This window comes from Chanos chanos, chromosome 13 (assembly GCF_902362185.1).
Source record: "Chanos chanos chromosome 13, fChaCha1.1, whole genome shotgun sequence".
Lineage (NCBI taxonomy): Eukaryota > Metazoa > Chordata > Actinopteri > Gonorynchiformes > Chanidae > Chanos > Chanos chanos.
Window position 1 is genome coordinate 18,142,388 of NC_044507.1, and position 17,086 is coordinate 18,159,473.

The following is a 17,086-nucleotide window of genomic DNA, read 5'->3' on the forward strand; positions in this document are numbered from 1 at the left end:
ATGGTACATTCAATAATTCAGGGTTTCAATGTTAGATTCATCATAACATCACTGAATTTAGGTAAAGAGGATAATGGCTCCAATTCAGCTTTCATTCTTACAAAAGAAAAAAAAAAAAAAACGAAAAAACAATAATGTTGAAAGACATTATCGTTCCCTCTATAACTGTTAACTTGAATCAACTTGATACTTTATCTGTGTGTTTGTACAAGATTGCATAAAATCCTCAGATTCAATGGTCACATAATGATATTAAAAAAAAAAAAAAAAAAAAAAAAGAAGAAAAGATTCACAAGAATGTAAAATAAGAATAATTCCACTCCAGAGCATTATGATACATCTCCATTACAGTTAATTTACACAATGCTAACAAAACAACTTCCTAAAAGGTGCTTTTCTTTAATTGCAGTTGCCTGGTCTTTCTTGTGTCAACTACATTTTTTTCCCTTCCCCCTCGAGGGATAATTACGATGGCTGGCAAAGAAAGAGATTATTTTAGTGGGAAAGCTAAAATTTGGCTACCACTATTATTTGTGTAGTTGTAATTGCTTTCATTGGACACATTTTCTTTTTAAAATCAGAGTATCATCTTTTAACACGAAAGCCCAAATACACAGCCATCAGGCATCAGAGAATTCAGTAACGCAGAAAACTGTTCTTTAGAACAAGTGCAGCTCACAATCTATTCACACTTAGACATTCGTTAGTCATTGCTCAACATGGAAAGTACCTAACCTGACAGGTTGTTTTTTTCTTTCTTTTTTTTTTTAAATTAAATAGAGAAGACTGGATAAACATTGCATGACACCAGTTGGTCCACACTAAAATATATCACTGCTACATATCCTGTCTGATGAGACAGACACATTTAAATACCAATTAAATGTTTAAGTAAATTAGATGGGACATACTGTTTCTCATAAGGGAGGCCTTGTGTTTAAATCCAGAGGATAAAGGCATATGAAGATAACAGACATTTCAATGCACTCAGAAGGATGTAGAGATGTGTGCTGACGGACAGGACCCTGTCCACTAAAGACAACAGGGCTAAATGTCTGAAGGCACTAGAATTTGGCAGAATTTCAGATCCGTTCTTTTATAATCCGATAGGTTTTTTTTTTTTTTTTTTTTTTTAAATTTGTTACACAAAGGCACAACTTTGTTCAGAAGAGATTTTTTTTTTTCTCCTCACACAGAACATAGATTCTGAAAGACAGTAGTTTACAAAATACCCTATAAATTCTCCATAAGAATTGATCATACGCTGGATTTACCAAGCACAAAAAGAGACAGTGGACCATATTAAGGTGTCATTTAAGGCCAAAACAAGATTTTAAAAAAAAAGGACGCTGTAACAATGAATTCAGCCCAATGTCTATCAGCGTTTGGAGCTGTATCGAATATGAGCAGATTCAAGGTCGTACTCATGGTAGACAAGATTCTTACTACATCCAATTTTTAAAAACAGAAACACAAAAAGCATATGACCAGTCAAATGCAAACTAAAGAAAGCACCATACAGCCAAAGTGTACTCTTTATACCCCTGACAGCATACACGTAGTGCACAACCACTAAGAATTCAGAACTGGTTTGAGAGTTGTTTCTTTTTTTTAAACATTAATTACGAAGAGCATAAGAAAGGAAAATAAAAATATACTTATTTTTCAAATAAGCACTGATCCATATGGCCACTTAAGAACAGGAAAACAAATTCAATCTTCTTTCTGACATTCCTTCACTGAAAAAATTACAGCCAATTCAGAACAAAGTTGTCTCGCTTAATAATTATATACTTCGTCCCCTCAAATCCATTTTTGCAAGAGGACATTGATACTATTAAATTCTGTTGAACAAACATATGCATGTAAATATGCTGACAGATTTGGTCATATATATATAGATATATATCTTTTTAATCAGGTCGCTATCCATTTGCTTAGAATGCTAAAATGAAAAAAAAATAATAATAATAATAAAAAAAAAGAAAAAACAGTAAAGGTCTTTGGTAAAACTACAAAATGGGCTTGAAGTCCATTAATATTGTCAGCAAAAGCAGTTGGCATAGTTCTCCTTTATTGTGAAATTAGAGACTGTCATAGTTATTGTTTGTTTTTCTTCTTCTTTATACTATGTATGATAGAGACTACAACACCACTTTGGTTCATTAAAGTCAAGTCCACGTTATGATTAAACTATATTAGCCTCACAAATAAAGAATGACCTACAGTATTCTAAGCCTGGGAATCTTTTTTTTTTTTTTTTTGAAAAACTATTACGCTATGGTCCAGAAATCTTGACAGGGAACCTAACCCATCAAAAAAAAAATCTCTAATGGTAGACTGACTCTATACTTCACATGAAACACGCTAGGAAAATTCTTGAAGACCAGACTGTCTCAGAAACGCACAATACTCATGACAAGTTTAATCCTCAACTATGTGTTCCAAATGAACATGTTCTGTCATATCTGACCTGCTTATGCATAATCACATAGTCCAAAGTTTCTGTCTGACGCTCTGAAGGAAGAAAGATACAAATACCTCAGAACTCATGCTCTCAATGCCTGACCCCCAATTTATGACTAGAACAACTTAAATCCCAAATGAAAGGAAATCCTCTAGCACTGTGATCAGGAGGTTCAGCAATTTAACAATTTATACTGAAAGACAAGCAGTAATTGTTTCTATCGGCACATCACACAAAAATGTTATGAACATGAAGCTACATAGAGAGCTTACTGATTTAATAACAAAATAAGGAGAGAGATATTTTTCTTATATATGTATATATATGGTGTGTGTGTGTGTGTATACATGCGTACACATACACATATATACTTAGGTACATACATGTGTATACACACACACACTGTTCCCACTCGTTTGTTGTGTTTTGTCTTAAACAAACACAGACTTCAGGGAAATGAAATCCTGAATAACCATCCCTTTAGAAGTAAACAGATTTATCCCAATTGAAACTTAGAAACTGCAAAGAGTGTAGCTGAATTTCTCACTGCACATATTCATTGCTGTAAATATTAAAGGACCCAGAAATGGAAAGTAAATGAAAACAAAACAAAAATATTGTTTTATAACACAGTAGTAGGTCATTTCAATTAGTTTAACCTAAGCACATTACACTGTCCAATTTGGAAAGAACCGAAAACAAATTCAACACCACTGATTTTATCTGTAAACACTACAGAGCACTATTCTAAACAAAACAAAAACAAAACAAACAAACAAAAAAAATTGTAAAACAGAGCCAGTTTTTTTTTTCTTTTCTTTTTTTTTTTTTGTAATTATAGAAATACATACATTTATTTCCTGATTTGCATATTCCTAAACATTGAAATCAATGATGAATAGACATTTCGAAAGATACTGAAGCTGCACCCAAAAAGCACCATTGCTCATGGAGACACAAGGAATGGGGACAAGAGACTTGAGCTGGATGTCTTAGTGCAGAGGCACCAGACAAGGCTTATGTCTTCACAGAACTCATCAACTGAGGAAATACTTATGTATAGAACTGGGCCAGTATACACTTGAATATCATACACATACTTCTGTATACTTTGCAAGGTATGAATAATAATAATACATATTTAGTAGAAATTTGCACAAGTTTTGCGACTACTTGTGGGTGTCTGTACTACAATCCTAAAGATCCTCACAGATGCTTTAAAATATTCTAAGGCAAGGCACTTAAGAGCGAGTGGCCGAGACTCAGATATGTTCTACTGTGGCATATCTGAAAGGCTTGAAGTCCTACAAAAAAAACCTCACTGTTCTCCACAGAGGACCTCCTGCACACATGTGCTCCTTTATCTACACCATGTCTAACTAAAATCACTACAAAGACAGAGAAAAATGATTTACTAAATGCCATAGCATACAGTATGTGCCTTACTGATATTACAGCTGCTGGTTATGCCTAAAATGCATTCAAAGTTTGCACTTATTTGATTGAAAAATGTAAGTAACATTGAAAGTAGTAACTACCATTTAGTACTTTTTTTTTTTATATGAAAAACTAACAATATATATATACACTATATCATGATTTAACAGTAAGAAATATGAAATATTCTATTATGTTTCACAGTACACACAAAAGCTTCATACATTAGCATGTTTAGAAAAAAATATAAATCTAAAAAATAATAATAAAAAAAAACCTACAAAGCAGCTTAAAGCAAATTTCTAAAATACCCTTTGACAAATTTCCAGGTCAACAAAGTGCTTTTTTTTAAACAAGAAATCAATCTTCTTCACATAGCTAGTTGCAATAATGATGATTGACTGACTGACATTTCTATAATTAACAGTCCAATCAGGGCCATTGTCATACTGTGGATACCAAAGACATATTCGGGGCAATTTTTAATGCTCTGTGTAAAATGTAATATTTTTCATTTTAAGTAGAAAATAAGTATTGCATTTAAGTACTTGATCTCTATCAGTCAAACACCATTCCTCATGTTCTAATTAGACTATCAATTCAATCACTATATGAAATACTGAAACACAAAAAAATGCTATTTAGAGAAAATTGTAAGCATAATAATAATAATAATAATAATAATAATAATAATAATAATAATAATAATGTATTAGTAGTTCTTCAGAGGGCTAAATCTTTAAATAGTACCTTGAATAAGCTGTACATCACCACTTCAATATTTTTGTCTTACAGTAAGGACATTCTGTTTTACTAGGTGCACAGTTCTCGCAAAGTACATAATGTTGGCAAGGCTGAAGGACAATGCAACGATCATGCTTTTGGCAAACTATACATTTCTTTGACTGAAGCTGATATATTACCTGTGTTGGAAAAAAAAAACCATAAAAAAAAAAGAAAAAAAGAAACAGAAGAATTAAACATGAGTAAAAACCACAAAGCAGTCAAAATCATTTCATGCAGTGTTTCATGCAAAATTTGCACATATAGTTACATTTTGTTAAATCATCCTTCTGCACCATTAACAAGACCGAATTCTCACTTCTGATTCTCGACATGCAAAACACAACGCCAAACGAGCTGCCCGAAATGACAAACGACTTTGTGCAGCCATAATTAAAAAAGTGTGTAGATGTGTCATTACTGATGAGTATTTTGGAATCTGGCCCTCCTTACCCCATCTATTAGGTCTAGGTCAGTGCGCAGTTGGCTCTGGATAGAGTGAAGCTTTGGCAGGGGGAGCTGGTCCAGCTCTCCGTAGCTGCGCAGTAGAGGAGTGTTAGGGGAGCGACAGAGCACGTCAAAGTCTCCCTGCAGCTCCTTCAGCCTGCGCTCCGTGTCCTCCCGCTTCTGCTCGGCGAGCTGACGCTCGGCCTCCGCTGACTTCGCTTGTTCTTTCGCATCGTGGGCGTCTTTTTGCCAGGCCTCGCATGCCTAAAAAAAAAAAAAAAAAACAAGACGACATTTCGATAGGTCATTCCGACGGACAGCGGCGTGAGCAAGACCTCAGCGGCAATTTTTCCCAAACAGCTCTTCCTGGACAACGTTCCGATATCAGAGATGTGGCAGAACGTTCACAGGCAGCGTTTTATAATGTCATATAAAAACATTATTTGATTATCCAGTGTCACTTTCACACATCACTGAAACATTTATATGTAGACCTGGTATATGAAAATGAGGGAGAACATCATATGTGGGTATGGCAGACCTGTTTGACCTGGTGCCAGGCATCTTCCCACTGCTTTATCTTCCTCTTGGCCTCCTCCAGCTCACGCAGGAGCCGGCCAATGTCAGCGCTGCTGGAGCTCACCGTAGTGGAGCTGAAGCTACTGAACACTGGAGATGGACTGGGGGAAAAGCTGCCACTTACAAAATCCCATATGCTTCCAGCTCCACCATTCAAACCTGCAGACAACAGTTGTTCAGCGCACAGTCATTCCTAAATTATTCATTAGCGATTAAGCTCTGGTGAAAAATGAGAACGGGCTTGCGTCGGTCCACTCTGATTATAAATGCACTATTCTGTTAATGAGGCTGCTGTCCTACCTAAAGAGCTCTGGGTGGATGTTGGCGTTCCCAGAAGGCCGTGCTCAGTTTTGACGGACTGGGCCCCCGGCTGGCTCTGCTGGGAGGCCATCCCGGTCAGGAGGGACTGGGAGAGGGATTGAGACAGGGAGCTGAGGGGGGAGGCCGAGAGCGAGGAGGAGGAATGCAGGGAGGAAGACCGGGCCAGAGAGCCAGGAATGTTGACAGGCGCAGAGCCCCCTAATATTCTTTGACCTGCAGGATACAGACGAGTCACAGTTTTCAGCCTTGGACTCGACAGGACTGCGCCCACACACAAATGTATGAATAATCTTCAATGCGGCAGTTATAGAAGAAGACAACAATTACTCTGTGTATAAGAATGTCTTACTTGATAAACCAAAGCCATTGTTGTCTTGGTCCTCTAGATCTTTGTCAAGAGAGGCAACATTGATGTCACTAAAATTCAGATCAAGGGCAGATCCTTAGAGGAAAAGAAAGATATATAAATATATAAAATATGAACTGAAATCCATGTCGGAAAAATACAGAGGAAATGAAAATCCCTTTGAAAAACACAGGCACAAAACAGTGAAGCTAGTCACAGTAACACAACACTGTATCTTACAGACTTTACCAAAGTACTGCCACATAAAACAAATGTGTACTGGTTGGTAGGTACATGCTAACCTTCAGAAGGAAAAAAAAAAACAAACCAAAAACACATGTCCAATGAGATTTGTTTATTTGCTAGCTGTCATCCTTAATAAAATATGACTAGTTCTGCATAACTACTATAAAGTGGATGAATGAACAAATGAATGGCTCGGCTCCAAAGGCAGTTGTTGTGTTCAGACAGAATCCCTGTGTGTGTGTGTGCGTGTGTGTGTTTGTGTGTGTGTGTGTGTGTTAGGGGTGTAACGGTACGCAGAAGTCATGGTTCAGTGCGTACCTTGGTTTTGAAGTCACAGTTCGGTACGTTTTCGGTACAGTGGAAAAAAAAAAAAACATGCTAAACATGAAAGCTCTTTTCATTTATTATGAATTTAACTTGTAAACATATAAACTTGTACAAACTTGTAAACAGTGGCACTGGCCATAATTTCGTGAACACATAAGGAATGTACATACAGGCACCTTTCTTTCTTAAAAAAAACATACCTACATCTAGGTATTATTTAAAAAAAAAAAAAAAAAAAAGTCAGTTAATCTTGCTGCAACCTAATAACAAAACTTAAAGTGCTTCTGAAGGTTATCGTATTTAAAAATGATAAAGCTCGGGCCTTACGGTCGTCCATACTTATGAGGCTGCATCACTGAACAGATGCTAATTCAGCTGCTAAGTAACGGCTCCGTTATGGAGTCAGAGAGTGTAATGCTTTTCTAACCGTTACAAGAGGAAACGGAGTTTGTAAGTCGAAGCACACACTTCAGCACACAAAAATGTACAAGACAGGGCACACGGTATCTTGTAAAGTATTACTTTACTCAACGTTTTGTCAACTGACCATCAGAGCATAAAAAAAGTTGTGGTTTATATAGCGTGCGTGGTTGAAGCTAGACTAATATTCACTCACGCAATGCGTACTGAACCGAACACGACCGTCCTGTAACGAACGGTATGGCACAAATACATGTACCGTTACACCTCTAGTGTCTGTGTGTGTGGTGTGTATGCTGTCTATGAATCTGAGATATGTATCTCTTAAACTTTGCTTAAAGGATACTGCTGCCTTCAAACGCAACCATGACTTCACGCAACATCATTCAATAAAATTCATCTCTTCAAAGTCCCCAAACATCAATCTTAATATTAAAACATATGACTGCAAAAATCAATCAGTCAGTCAGTCAGTCAGTCAATCAGTCAGTCATATGGAAATCCGTACCTATTACTGACTCCACGGTATTGCTCCCTGGATAGAAAGGGGTGGCTTTTGCATTCATTGTTGATAAGGTGGTGGGTGAAGAGCTGTCTGAGCCAATACTGGAGGCCAAACTGGATGTGATGCTAGACGTTATACTGGAAGCCAGTGGGTTCACCACAGAGAACACACTACTATGGGTCTTTGGGGAGAGAGAAAGCTGAGGTTAGACACTGCATTGCTTTGTTTGATGACAATCTGAGAATCTAATCATTTCTCTTTCCACTAATCTAAACTACATTGCAGTTAACAGGCATGTGATCTTTTACAATGTGTAGGAGAATGGTTTGTTTTGACAAAGGTTTCATGTTTCCTTACAGGAAGGCGGAGCCGTCCTACCTGTTTGTCTTGGTCCGTTAATTTTTGATTACTTTCTCCAGACTGGCCTTTCTGGTTCTTAGCCTGAAATCAAACACCGCATTTACATCACAATATAGTATGATTAAAAACAGTTGCTCTTTAGGTGATGAGTGAAAAGACATACAAAAAAGGGGGAACGACGTTACTATTTACTCTAGAAAACAACAACAACAACAACAACAACAACAAAAGAAAGTACACATTCAGAGAGAGTTTTTTGTCTGAAGCCATACGTTGGTTTCAGATTCAAACAGTAACACAAAAACCCGTCTGGCTTCCTTTTCAGCAAGGACAACATGACAATGCAGGCGTGTAATCAACCCCATTCATGACACTAAGCAAACTGCACATTTTCTGATATTCACTGGGAACCATGTGTCAAGCTAATCCAGTTATTTCAGCAGATTTCTTGATTGAAACCTAACATGACAAAAACCATGAGGTAAGAAAGTCTTTTGCAAACTAAAAAAAAAAGAAAGAAATAAAAGTGAATAACAGAAACAAATCATTAAAACCAAACCGATAAAAAAATAAATACATAAATAAAAAAAAAAATTAACTTAGGATAAAAGACTGGTAGCAGAGTGTCATGTCTTCTACTACAATGCTTGCAGTCCCAAAGGAACGAGCGCTCTGGTGGCTTAAACAGGGCAGAGAGAAAATGTACCTGATCCTCACGTTCAAAGCCTGGAGCTTTGGGATAGTTAGAGGTCGGAGAGGAAACACTGGACGTGGTGGACTCTGAACATAAGCTACCATTAGTAAAGCATTTAGGCCTGCCGATGGGTCCGATAGGGGACAATGAACTGCTTCCTGAGCTGGGTGTTACGGTTGGACTACTAGAGCATGACACCTGAGGGAGAGAATACAAACAAACTTAACAATATGGCCGCAGAGCGCGCCCAAAGACGCTTCTGCCAAATCCGCTCTCTGGCTAGTTCCTGGACATAGCAGAGTTCCTTGAGAAAAAACCAAATCCCTGTCTCTCTGACTCAGTGTAGGTGTGTTTGTAAAGCTCCAGCTGACTCTGACTCCCTCCAACACAGACAGCGTTAAAGAAAATGAATGCAGAGCAAAAAAAACAATTCAACATAACTAGAGAAAGGTTCAACAGAAATGTTACTCAAACCAATAAGAAAAAAACGGCTACTGACAGTGGTGATGTGTGATGAAGTCAGTTTAACTGCTGAAATATAAAGCCCAATTATTCAGGGTTTCTGTGACCACTGGACTGGACATAACATTCAGGTCCACAACTTTTCCGAACGGACCGACGTGAGACAGGTGTGTGTACGAGTGTGTGTGTGTGCGCGGATGACGGAAGGCATACGTTTCCTGCTTGGCCGTTGTTGCTTGCGTTGCTGGTGATGGAATTAGCGTTGCCAGTCCATTCGCCGACCGGACACTCAGGATACTGCTGAGAGCCCAACTTGGACTGAGATCCGCCCTGCACTCCTGGGACCAGAGAACTCATGCTCTCCTCTGTGGAAGGAATTCCTGTGGATGTGAATGATCAGGATGATTAGAACAATAATTAATTAAGAAAATTAAAAAAAAAAAAAAAAAAAAAAGACAAACATACATACTTAGCATGTTGACCAGAATAATTATGTACCAAACGTTCATATGAAAGGTTGCCTTCCCATGATAACGTTAACTAACTGTACTCTACAACTATGCCACTCTAGACACATGTTCAGTGAATCAACTTTACGCATTTAGAGATTGGTTGTTTTGAGCCATTCTAACACTGAGACAGTTGTCTGTTTTTAGTCATCAGTGAGTTCTGATTGTAGACATGCTGTGGATACACTTACTTTCCACATGTGCAAATGCACAGAACGGCCCCCTGGGACAATACCCAGTCTGCCTCATGTCATTGCATTTTGTGGATTTGTAAATCTGGAAACAGAATAGACAAACAGCACATTTTTTTGTTCAATAATCTCAAGAATAAACTCAGTCTCCTAAAATTAGTGACAAACAGGCTTGTATTTACTCACTTCTGGGTGAAACTGCTGTTCAGTGCGGGAGTGACAGTACTGGCAGCTGTCTCCACTCTCACACTTTGAAGGCTCTCCCCATTCATCTCCATGTTTCACACTTGGGCAGGGTGTCGACCTGACACAGACATTACAACGGCTCTTTACCACAGACCAAAACAGGCAGACGCACACGACACAGTCCATTTGAATTCCAATCACTGCTTTTTCTGCACCAAAGATTCTCCTCTTCCTACCTGTATTTGAACTTGCGAGGATTTCTTCTTCTATCTCGGCTGTTGTGGTAATGTGGACAGGCATAGCCCTGTCTGCATAAGCGTGGAGGCTTAGTACACTGTTCTGTTTTGTAATTGGCCAAAACAAAATTGGTGTCTGCAAACAAAGAATCAAAGAGAGAGGAACAAGGGAACATTTCACTGTAAGAAACTGAACCACTTATCTCTCTACACACAGCATTCTTGAATCATTAATAAGAAACTCCCTCTAAATCTTAAAGTATAATTACAACCAGAAGTCACTTACTCACACTCACACACACACACACACACAAACACACACTTGCAAAATGCCAGATGTACTGGAGCTGCATGTGGCTTTCATGCTGTTATCAGCTGTGCATGGGCAGTTACACTAGGTTTAAAACCAGGCAGTTTGGAAGCATGTGTACACGTAGCTTTATTCTAGGCACGCTGACCTATTACTCAGTGAAACTATTCCTATTTTTACTTAGAGGAGACAGCATCTCTCAATGCATTACATTTTTCATTACGTTTTACTTTGCAAAATTCTCATAGGCAGTTACAGAGTTTCTGTACTATTCCAGCCACCACAGCTCACAGAATCATGACATTTATGACGTGCTGGGGAGAAGCAGAAGAGGGAGCAGAATGGTAATGAAAGGTCTCTCACCCTGCCAGCGTGGGTCTTCACTCAGTGTCTTCTCTATCATGGCCTGGCTGGCCAGCACTCCGGGCTGCAGGTCAGGAATGCCTTCTCCAGATCCCAACTGCCCATTCTGCAAAGCCTCCTGCGCCTGGATCTCTCTGTGAACACGTGGCCTTCGTCAAACTACCACACAGGTTACCCATTCAAAAACATCAACCTCTAGAAACGGCATTAAATAAATAAGTAAATAAATAAATAAGGGTCCATTCCTGATCCTACAGTGCACTCTGTGCACCAGTTGCTAGGCAACAGTGGAGAGCGCCTGTGAGTGTTCGTATACGTTATATATTTTGTTATTTAATCACTTTGCCTTCCCCTCGTTCAGATCAGAGAGGCGGACAGCTCAACAGACGAGAGGGGAGGATTTCGCCCTTAAGGACGGCATTACAGAACGTTCCATGTTGTTTATATTAGCATACACAAGTACAATGCTGGGTTTATCAGACTGAGTACACAAAACATGCAGACTAGCTAATTAGGTTAAGAGTCATGTATTCTTTGAACATAAATACACATCACCTTAACCTTTGAGAACCGACAGCAAACCAAATGTAAATGATAATTAAAATAAATGTACATACGAATACATCTACCAAGACAAACTGTGCTTTACACAAAAGAATCCAAATGTCATACCAAAACAAAGTCCAATTTTAGCGTGTATTATTTATGCATGCAGAGCGCTTGCATTAGACGGGGGCTATATGCAGCAACAGCAGAATTCCCCTTCCTCCACAGAAACAGGAATTTCACTGTTTCACTGCCACAAAATCTCACAACTTCCCTTTCCTGCAGCTCTGACAAAGTTTCAGCCTTTTTGTTACAATATCTCTATTTCTAAAACACAACCCCCTGTAACGGCGTTGTTCATTGCATGTTTTGCATACGTGCGATACAGAGGATCGATATGTCCCGCTTCGGGACGTTACCTGATGTCGTAAACTGGCGGTCGCAGGTCGTGAGGACCGTGGGCGAAGGCGCAGTGCAGGCCGTTTTTCACGCAGTGCCCACGGGCGTCCGTCTCATGGATACAGGTACCAGTCTTGTAGTAGCGTAAGTGGTACTTGCGTTCTGTGTCACCAGTGGTCCGGTGTAAATAAGGGCAGCTGGGGACATGGGGGGGCGGAAGGGGGACAAAACGAAAGCAGCTCGTTTAGAGTAACATTCACACACAAACAGAGTCTGCTTCTGCAACTGAGGCTTCATTATGCAAAATACATTGGGGCAAAACCGTAAAGCATGACAAATCACAGCTACAGCACGAAAATTCATTCCTCACTTCAAACTTGGATCAGTCATTACACTCACTGATACTGTTACGCTAAATAAAGTGCGTGACCTTGATTAGTTCAGAGTTGAGAAGAGTTGACGAGTTCAGTTCTGCAACAAATACTTCCAGCTGGCCAAAAGCCATCATCAGTTTAAAACGATTCACTTTGCCTGGTCTGAGTCATTCTTAGGGGCACGTTTGAAATGTGCAAAGAACAATCACCCATTACACAAAGACAGCAGGCTTTAATGCAAGTACTCATGTCTTTGGCCTCATAGACACAGAACATAGACCAATTTACAGAACCTACAACCAGAGTCACAAACAGTATTTGTAATGACCGTTCATCACTACCAAACAGTAATCAGCAAACTGCACATTGCACATGCACATTAAAAACAAAGACACACTTCAAATAAACAAGAGAGAAATACAAGCAGAAATGTAGCCCTTCAGATGCTCAGTATTGTACAAACCTGACACACAACAAAGAAAAAAAAAAGGCAGAGAAAACCACATGGGTGTGTGAAGAAATGTGTTAGACAAGCTTTGTGATATGAAAACGGAATGCGATAACAGCTTTACAAAACAGCAATACTGCCACTGAGCACAGATTGACTGGAATGAAAACGCTTCATAACCGATAATCTTCTCAAATATAGCAACTGCATCTTGCTCAGGTAGCAACAGTAACTATGGTAACAGTCATGATGTCATCAGTCACTGAAAAAAAAAAGTGAGGGACCAAGACTATTTACACTGATTCTGCATGGCACATTCATGCATTTAGGTACCATTTCTCTCCCGGTCAAATCTATAACTGCAGTATGAGTGCTCACACAAGCTGACAATAAGTGTACGGCAAATGTGAACTTAAACACCTCCCTGGGAGCTAAAATGCTGAATATACCAATAAACAGTAACAAATTTCAGTTCAGGCAATGACTCACGAGCCTACGTGTCTGTGTGGTTTTCTATTTTGTCCGTTTATCAAAGAATGGGATTGATCGTGGGAGTCTGCAAACTTACAAGTTTCTTTTCACTCCTGTTCAAAGTCTGCTTCTAACATTCACCTTTCACAATTAAGATAAAAACAGGATAAAAAAAAACTGTATTTAAATGGGTCCATTTTCACTCTAACAATCCATTTTGAATTGAACCGCTCTCCAATGCCTGACTTGTCAAGTTTCACATTGTATTTATTTATTTTTTTGTTTATTTCTGGTTCACTTGGAAAACACAAGAGAATATGCCTGAACACTAGCAAAACAGTATCTAACATAATCTGATTTTTTTTTTTTTTCGTTATCTTGTTGCAAAATCTCAGATTATATCTTTTCTCAGACTTTGCATCACACACATCAAAATGTGCATCAACCTCTTAATGCAGTCTTCGTGTTTGCTGAAACTGTGTAGTCTGTCTTCTTTCATTTGAAAAAATTGTGAGGCATTTGCAAAACTAAGAGGCGTTTGCAACAAAGATAATGATTTCCACTTCCATTAACTGACCTTAATGAAATACCACAGTAAAGGTTTATTTTTAGTGAGCACAAAAACTCAACAAATCCATGTATTTATTTGAATTCCACTCACCCTGCACCAGCCCTCTGCCTATGCTCACATTATCTCAAATGAGATTCCAAAGTGGTCTCTTAAAAGGTCTATAGGGAATACACACCGTAAAACGCACTAAATACTAAAAACGTACAATGTTTCCTCTTCCTGACTGCCAACCAACCATCGTTTTAAACCTTCAATTCAAGACGGCTTTTTGTGAATGAGCAATATGGTTTGGTGGTTACGTCCCTATGTTACTGAGTAATTTGTTGTTGTTGCTTATAATGTAATATAGCGGTGAGAAACTCAGTCAGTTTTCAGTCTGAGACAGAAGCGCCGAACCTTGCGGTGTCAAGCACGGAAGAAAGATCGCTTACAATTGACACATGATAAAACAACAATCTGATTAACACGAGTAAATTAAATTGGCAACGGTGTTAAACTTATACACATCGTTTCCAAAGACTCGCCTCGACTGGCGCTCACTGAAGAAAGAGTAAACATGGCTTTTGTTAACCAATGAGGAAACACTACGTGCACAGGAGGCTCAATCACGAGCGAGAAGGCAAGGGGTGTGTGCTTTGTATTCTTGAGCGGGGAGAGCCAGCTGCCCACAGTCGACAAAACATACAACAATACGCGACGAAATGTTTTAAATTAATTCAAAGCAAAGACACATAACTGTGATCTCAATTCTAACACACCAATAGAAAACGAGTGAATTGTCTGTAGGCATAAAAACAGTGCGCGGCGCGTGGATATTTCTAAGACTAGATCGTGCCACTAAATGGATACGTGAGTATTTGCAGAACAGAGTCGCATTACACTGGCAGCTGAGAAACACATTGTTTCATGTAGCGAATCGATGTGCTATCTTCTTCATTTTGGAAGGGGCGTGTGCTACGACTAGTGTTGCCTCAGAACAATAGGCAAGTCAACAACAGTACCGCGTGCAAAATCTTCTATATCTCCTCCCCGTCTAACTGAAGATTTGGCTCAGCCTAATCCAGATTTTGACAATTAATCATGTAAACTGATCTATCATTTATTGTGAGCTTTACGTATGGATTCTGGACGGCTGTAAACAATGCATCAACACCACAAACTTGCCACACTGTTTATCTGCTTGAGATCAACACCCAAAATTGTACGCTGCAAATGCTGGATGAATTACTTCTTAAACCCAAACTAATAATAAACAGACAAAAGTCTGAGAAGTTTCGTTGTATGAGTAGCGTGAAGTGGAAGCCAGACAACGTCGTAACTGGCACCCAAACAGCTCTACCTCAACGATAATAAAACCATGCATGCATCAGAATACATCGAGCTTGCAACCATGACCATCTATTACTTGACTTACAAATAAGTATGGCATTTTATGTAGCGTAATATGATGACTGTTAAAAAAAACACTTACTCGTCTCCATCAGGACATATTCCCGTAGTTTCATCATATTTCGTGCAATATACGTCAGGGCTATAATTAAAAGTTCCATCTCTTCTTCTGATCGGTCGTCTTCTTCGCTGGTTCAGAAAATGCCAGTGAAAGCAGGTAAAGGGTCTATGCTGTGTACATTTGTGCTGCAGGAACAGCGGGCACTGCTCGGTCCTGAACTCCTTCAAATATCTGGAAATAAAATCGAGATAGTAAGATATTGTGAGAACTGTACAAGCGTGGAGCTCTACGTAAATTTAAAGATATCGACTTATCTTGCGGTTTCTGTTTTTTTTTTTTCGTTTCTTTTTACTGTGTTCTATGAGCAACGTTACAGAACTGCATTGGGAATGAGAACATCTCTGTATTGTCTGTTAATATCAATTAAGTTGAACTTTGGAGTTGTAGCGCACGCACCGAGTTAAATGCTACCGCGTAACCATAAAACTCGTAAGACTAACCTAGATACTAGACCTAACATTTTCCAAATAGAACAGCATGCTTTGCTAAATATATACGTATAACATTCGTCGAGTTACATTGCTTAAAATTGACCGTGGCAATTTCGTGATATTAAATACCAGCGGCAAGCTGGTTAGCAAACATGAAATTCAAATAAACAAACTACAACAGCGAGCTCGTCTCTCGATTTGGATCAAACTTACGCATGATATTCGACGCTTAGTCAATTCAAACAATCAAAGCGTACGTCAAGAAAGGTGCGTAGAGACAGCAGCTCGGGCCGAGCTGGAGGAAGGAAAGAGCTTGCAAGCTAGCAAACAAGCTAGCTGGCTACAAGCAGGCTATTCGACTCACTGCCTTGCTTTGCTGCTCGAACCATGTCTCAAGCCGTGGGCAGGCGAGCTCAACGCTACAGACGAGTGAACACCACTTTTGAAGTTTCTAGGGCACCAATTGTCAAAGAAACTAGCCCAGTTGCGTTAATAGTAATTTCCAAAAATTATTTCGCAGAAATGAGACTTGTATTTTCAACAACATAAAGCTACAGAGGTACGTGCATTCGGAAGAATTTACAAAAGGAAAAGCACCATTTTAAACGCACACAGGGTGAAGAAATACCAAGGGTTCCAAATATAAATGCTACAGTCGAATATCGGTGAATAAGAATATTTTTTAAAAACACATATTTGTCCCTTTAACGTTCACTTTACTTACGTATAGTGGGTTGGTTTCTCGGTTTGAGGAGAAGCGCTCGCCGCCGTTTTCGAAACCGACGGCATTTTCAGTCAAAACAATAATAGCGCCTGCGCGAGGGCCCTCTCAACTCCTCGCGCTCTCGTACGCCACTACAGGGCAATCTGAGCAACTGGCGGGACAAACAAACGACCCCAACCACCATGTAGTGAGGCATCTTTCTCGTCCGCTTCTGTGGATTTAAACGGATTTGATGTAGTTTAGCTCACGAGCACTTCTTTTGAATTGGTTTGTAGCTATATGCGTTGTATCTATCAGTTGCAAATTTAATTTATTCGGGTTGGTCATGAAATAATATTTTTTTCTAAGGTGGTCTACGACTTGAGATACTGTGATGCGATACTGTTAAGGACTCGCCTGAACCTTCGTGGACTTTTGAATGCA

At 39.1% G+C, this 17,086-nt stretch overlaps 1 protein-coding gene across 3 annotated transcripts; it reads right to left on the reverse strand.

The window, feature by feature from the left end:
* Positions 1-4,624: 4,624 nt before the first annotated feature.
* unkl (unk like zinc finger) lies at positions 4,625-16,729 on the reverse strand. 3 transcript variants are annotated; one of them, XM_030789812.1, is made up of 16 exons: positions 16,664-16,729; positions 15,470-15,679; positions 12,155-12,331; positions 11,190-11,323; positions 10,517-10,652; positions 10,281-10,398; positions 10,095-10,179; positions 9,608-9,774; positions 8,945-9,130; positions 8,257-8,319; positions 7,882-8,059; positions 6,384-6,476; positions 6,014-6,247; positions 5,676-5,872; positions 5,141-5,398; positions 4,625-4,827 (listed from the first exon to the last, which is right to left on the reverse strand). In XM_030789812.1, exons 1-16 carry the CDS (start codon positions 16,726-16,728, stop codon positions 4,672-4,674), a joined length of 2,457 nt encoding a protein of 818 aa, XP_030645672.1. In that variant the 5' UTR covers position 16,729; the 3' UTR covers positions 4,625-4,671. The 3 variants fall into 3 exon arrangements, with proteins under 3 accessions (XP_030645672.1, XP_030645674.1, XP_030645673.1); XM_030789814.1 differs by lacking the exon at positions 8,945-9,130; XM_030789813.1 differs by having other exon boundaries at positions 4,761-5,398.
* Between the last annotated feature and the right edge of the window lie 357 nt (positions 16,730-17,086).

What these genes read in the sequence shown, in the direction of transcription:
- unkl (XM_030789812.1), bottom strand. Translation starts at nt 16,728, where the DNA reads ATGCCGTCGGTTTCGAAAACGGCGGCGAGCGCTTCTCCTCAAACCGAG. An exon ending in CCTCGCAAGTTCAAATACAG is followed by an intron (nt 10,399 to 10,516) that starts GTAGGAAGAGGA and finishes TGTCTGTGTCAG; the next exon opens with GTCGACACCCTGCCCAAGTG. An exon ending in CAATGGCTTTGGTTTATCAA is followed by an intron (nt 6,248 to 6,383) that starts GTAAGACATTCT and finishes TGTATCCTGCAG; the next exon opens with GTCAAAGAATATTAGGGGGC.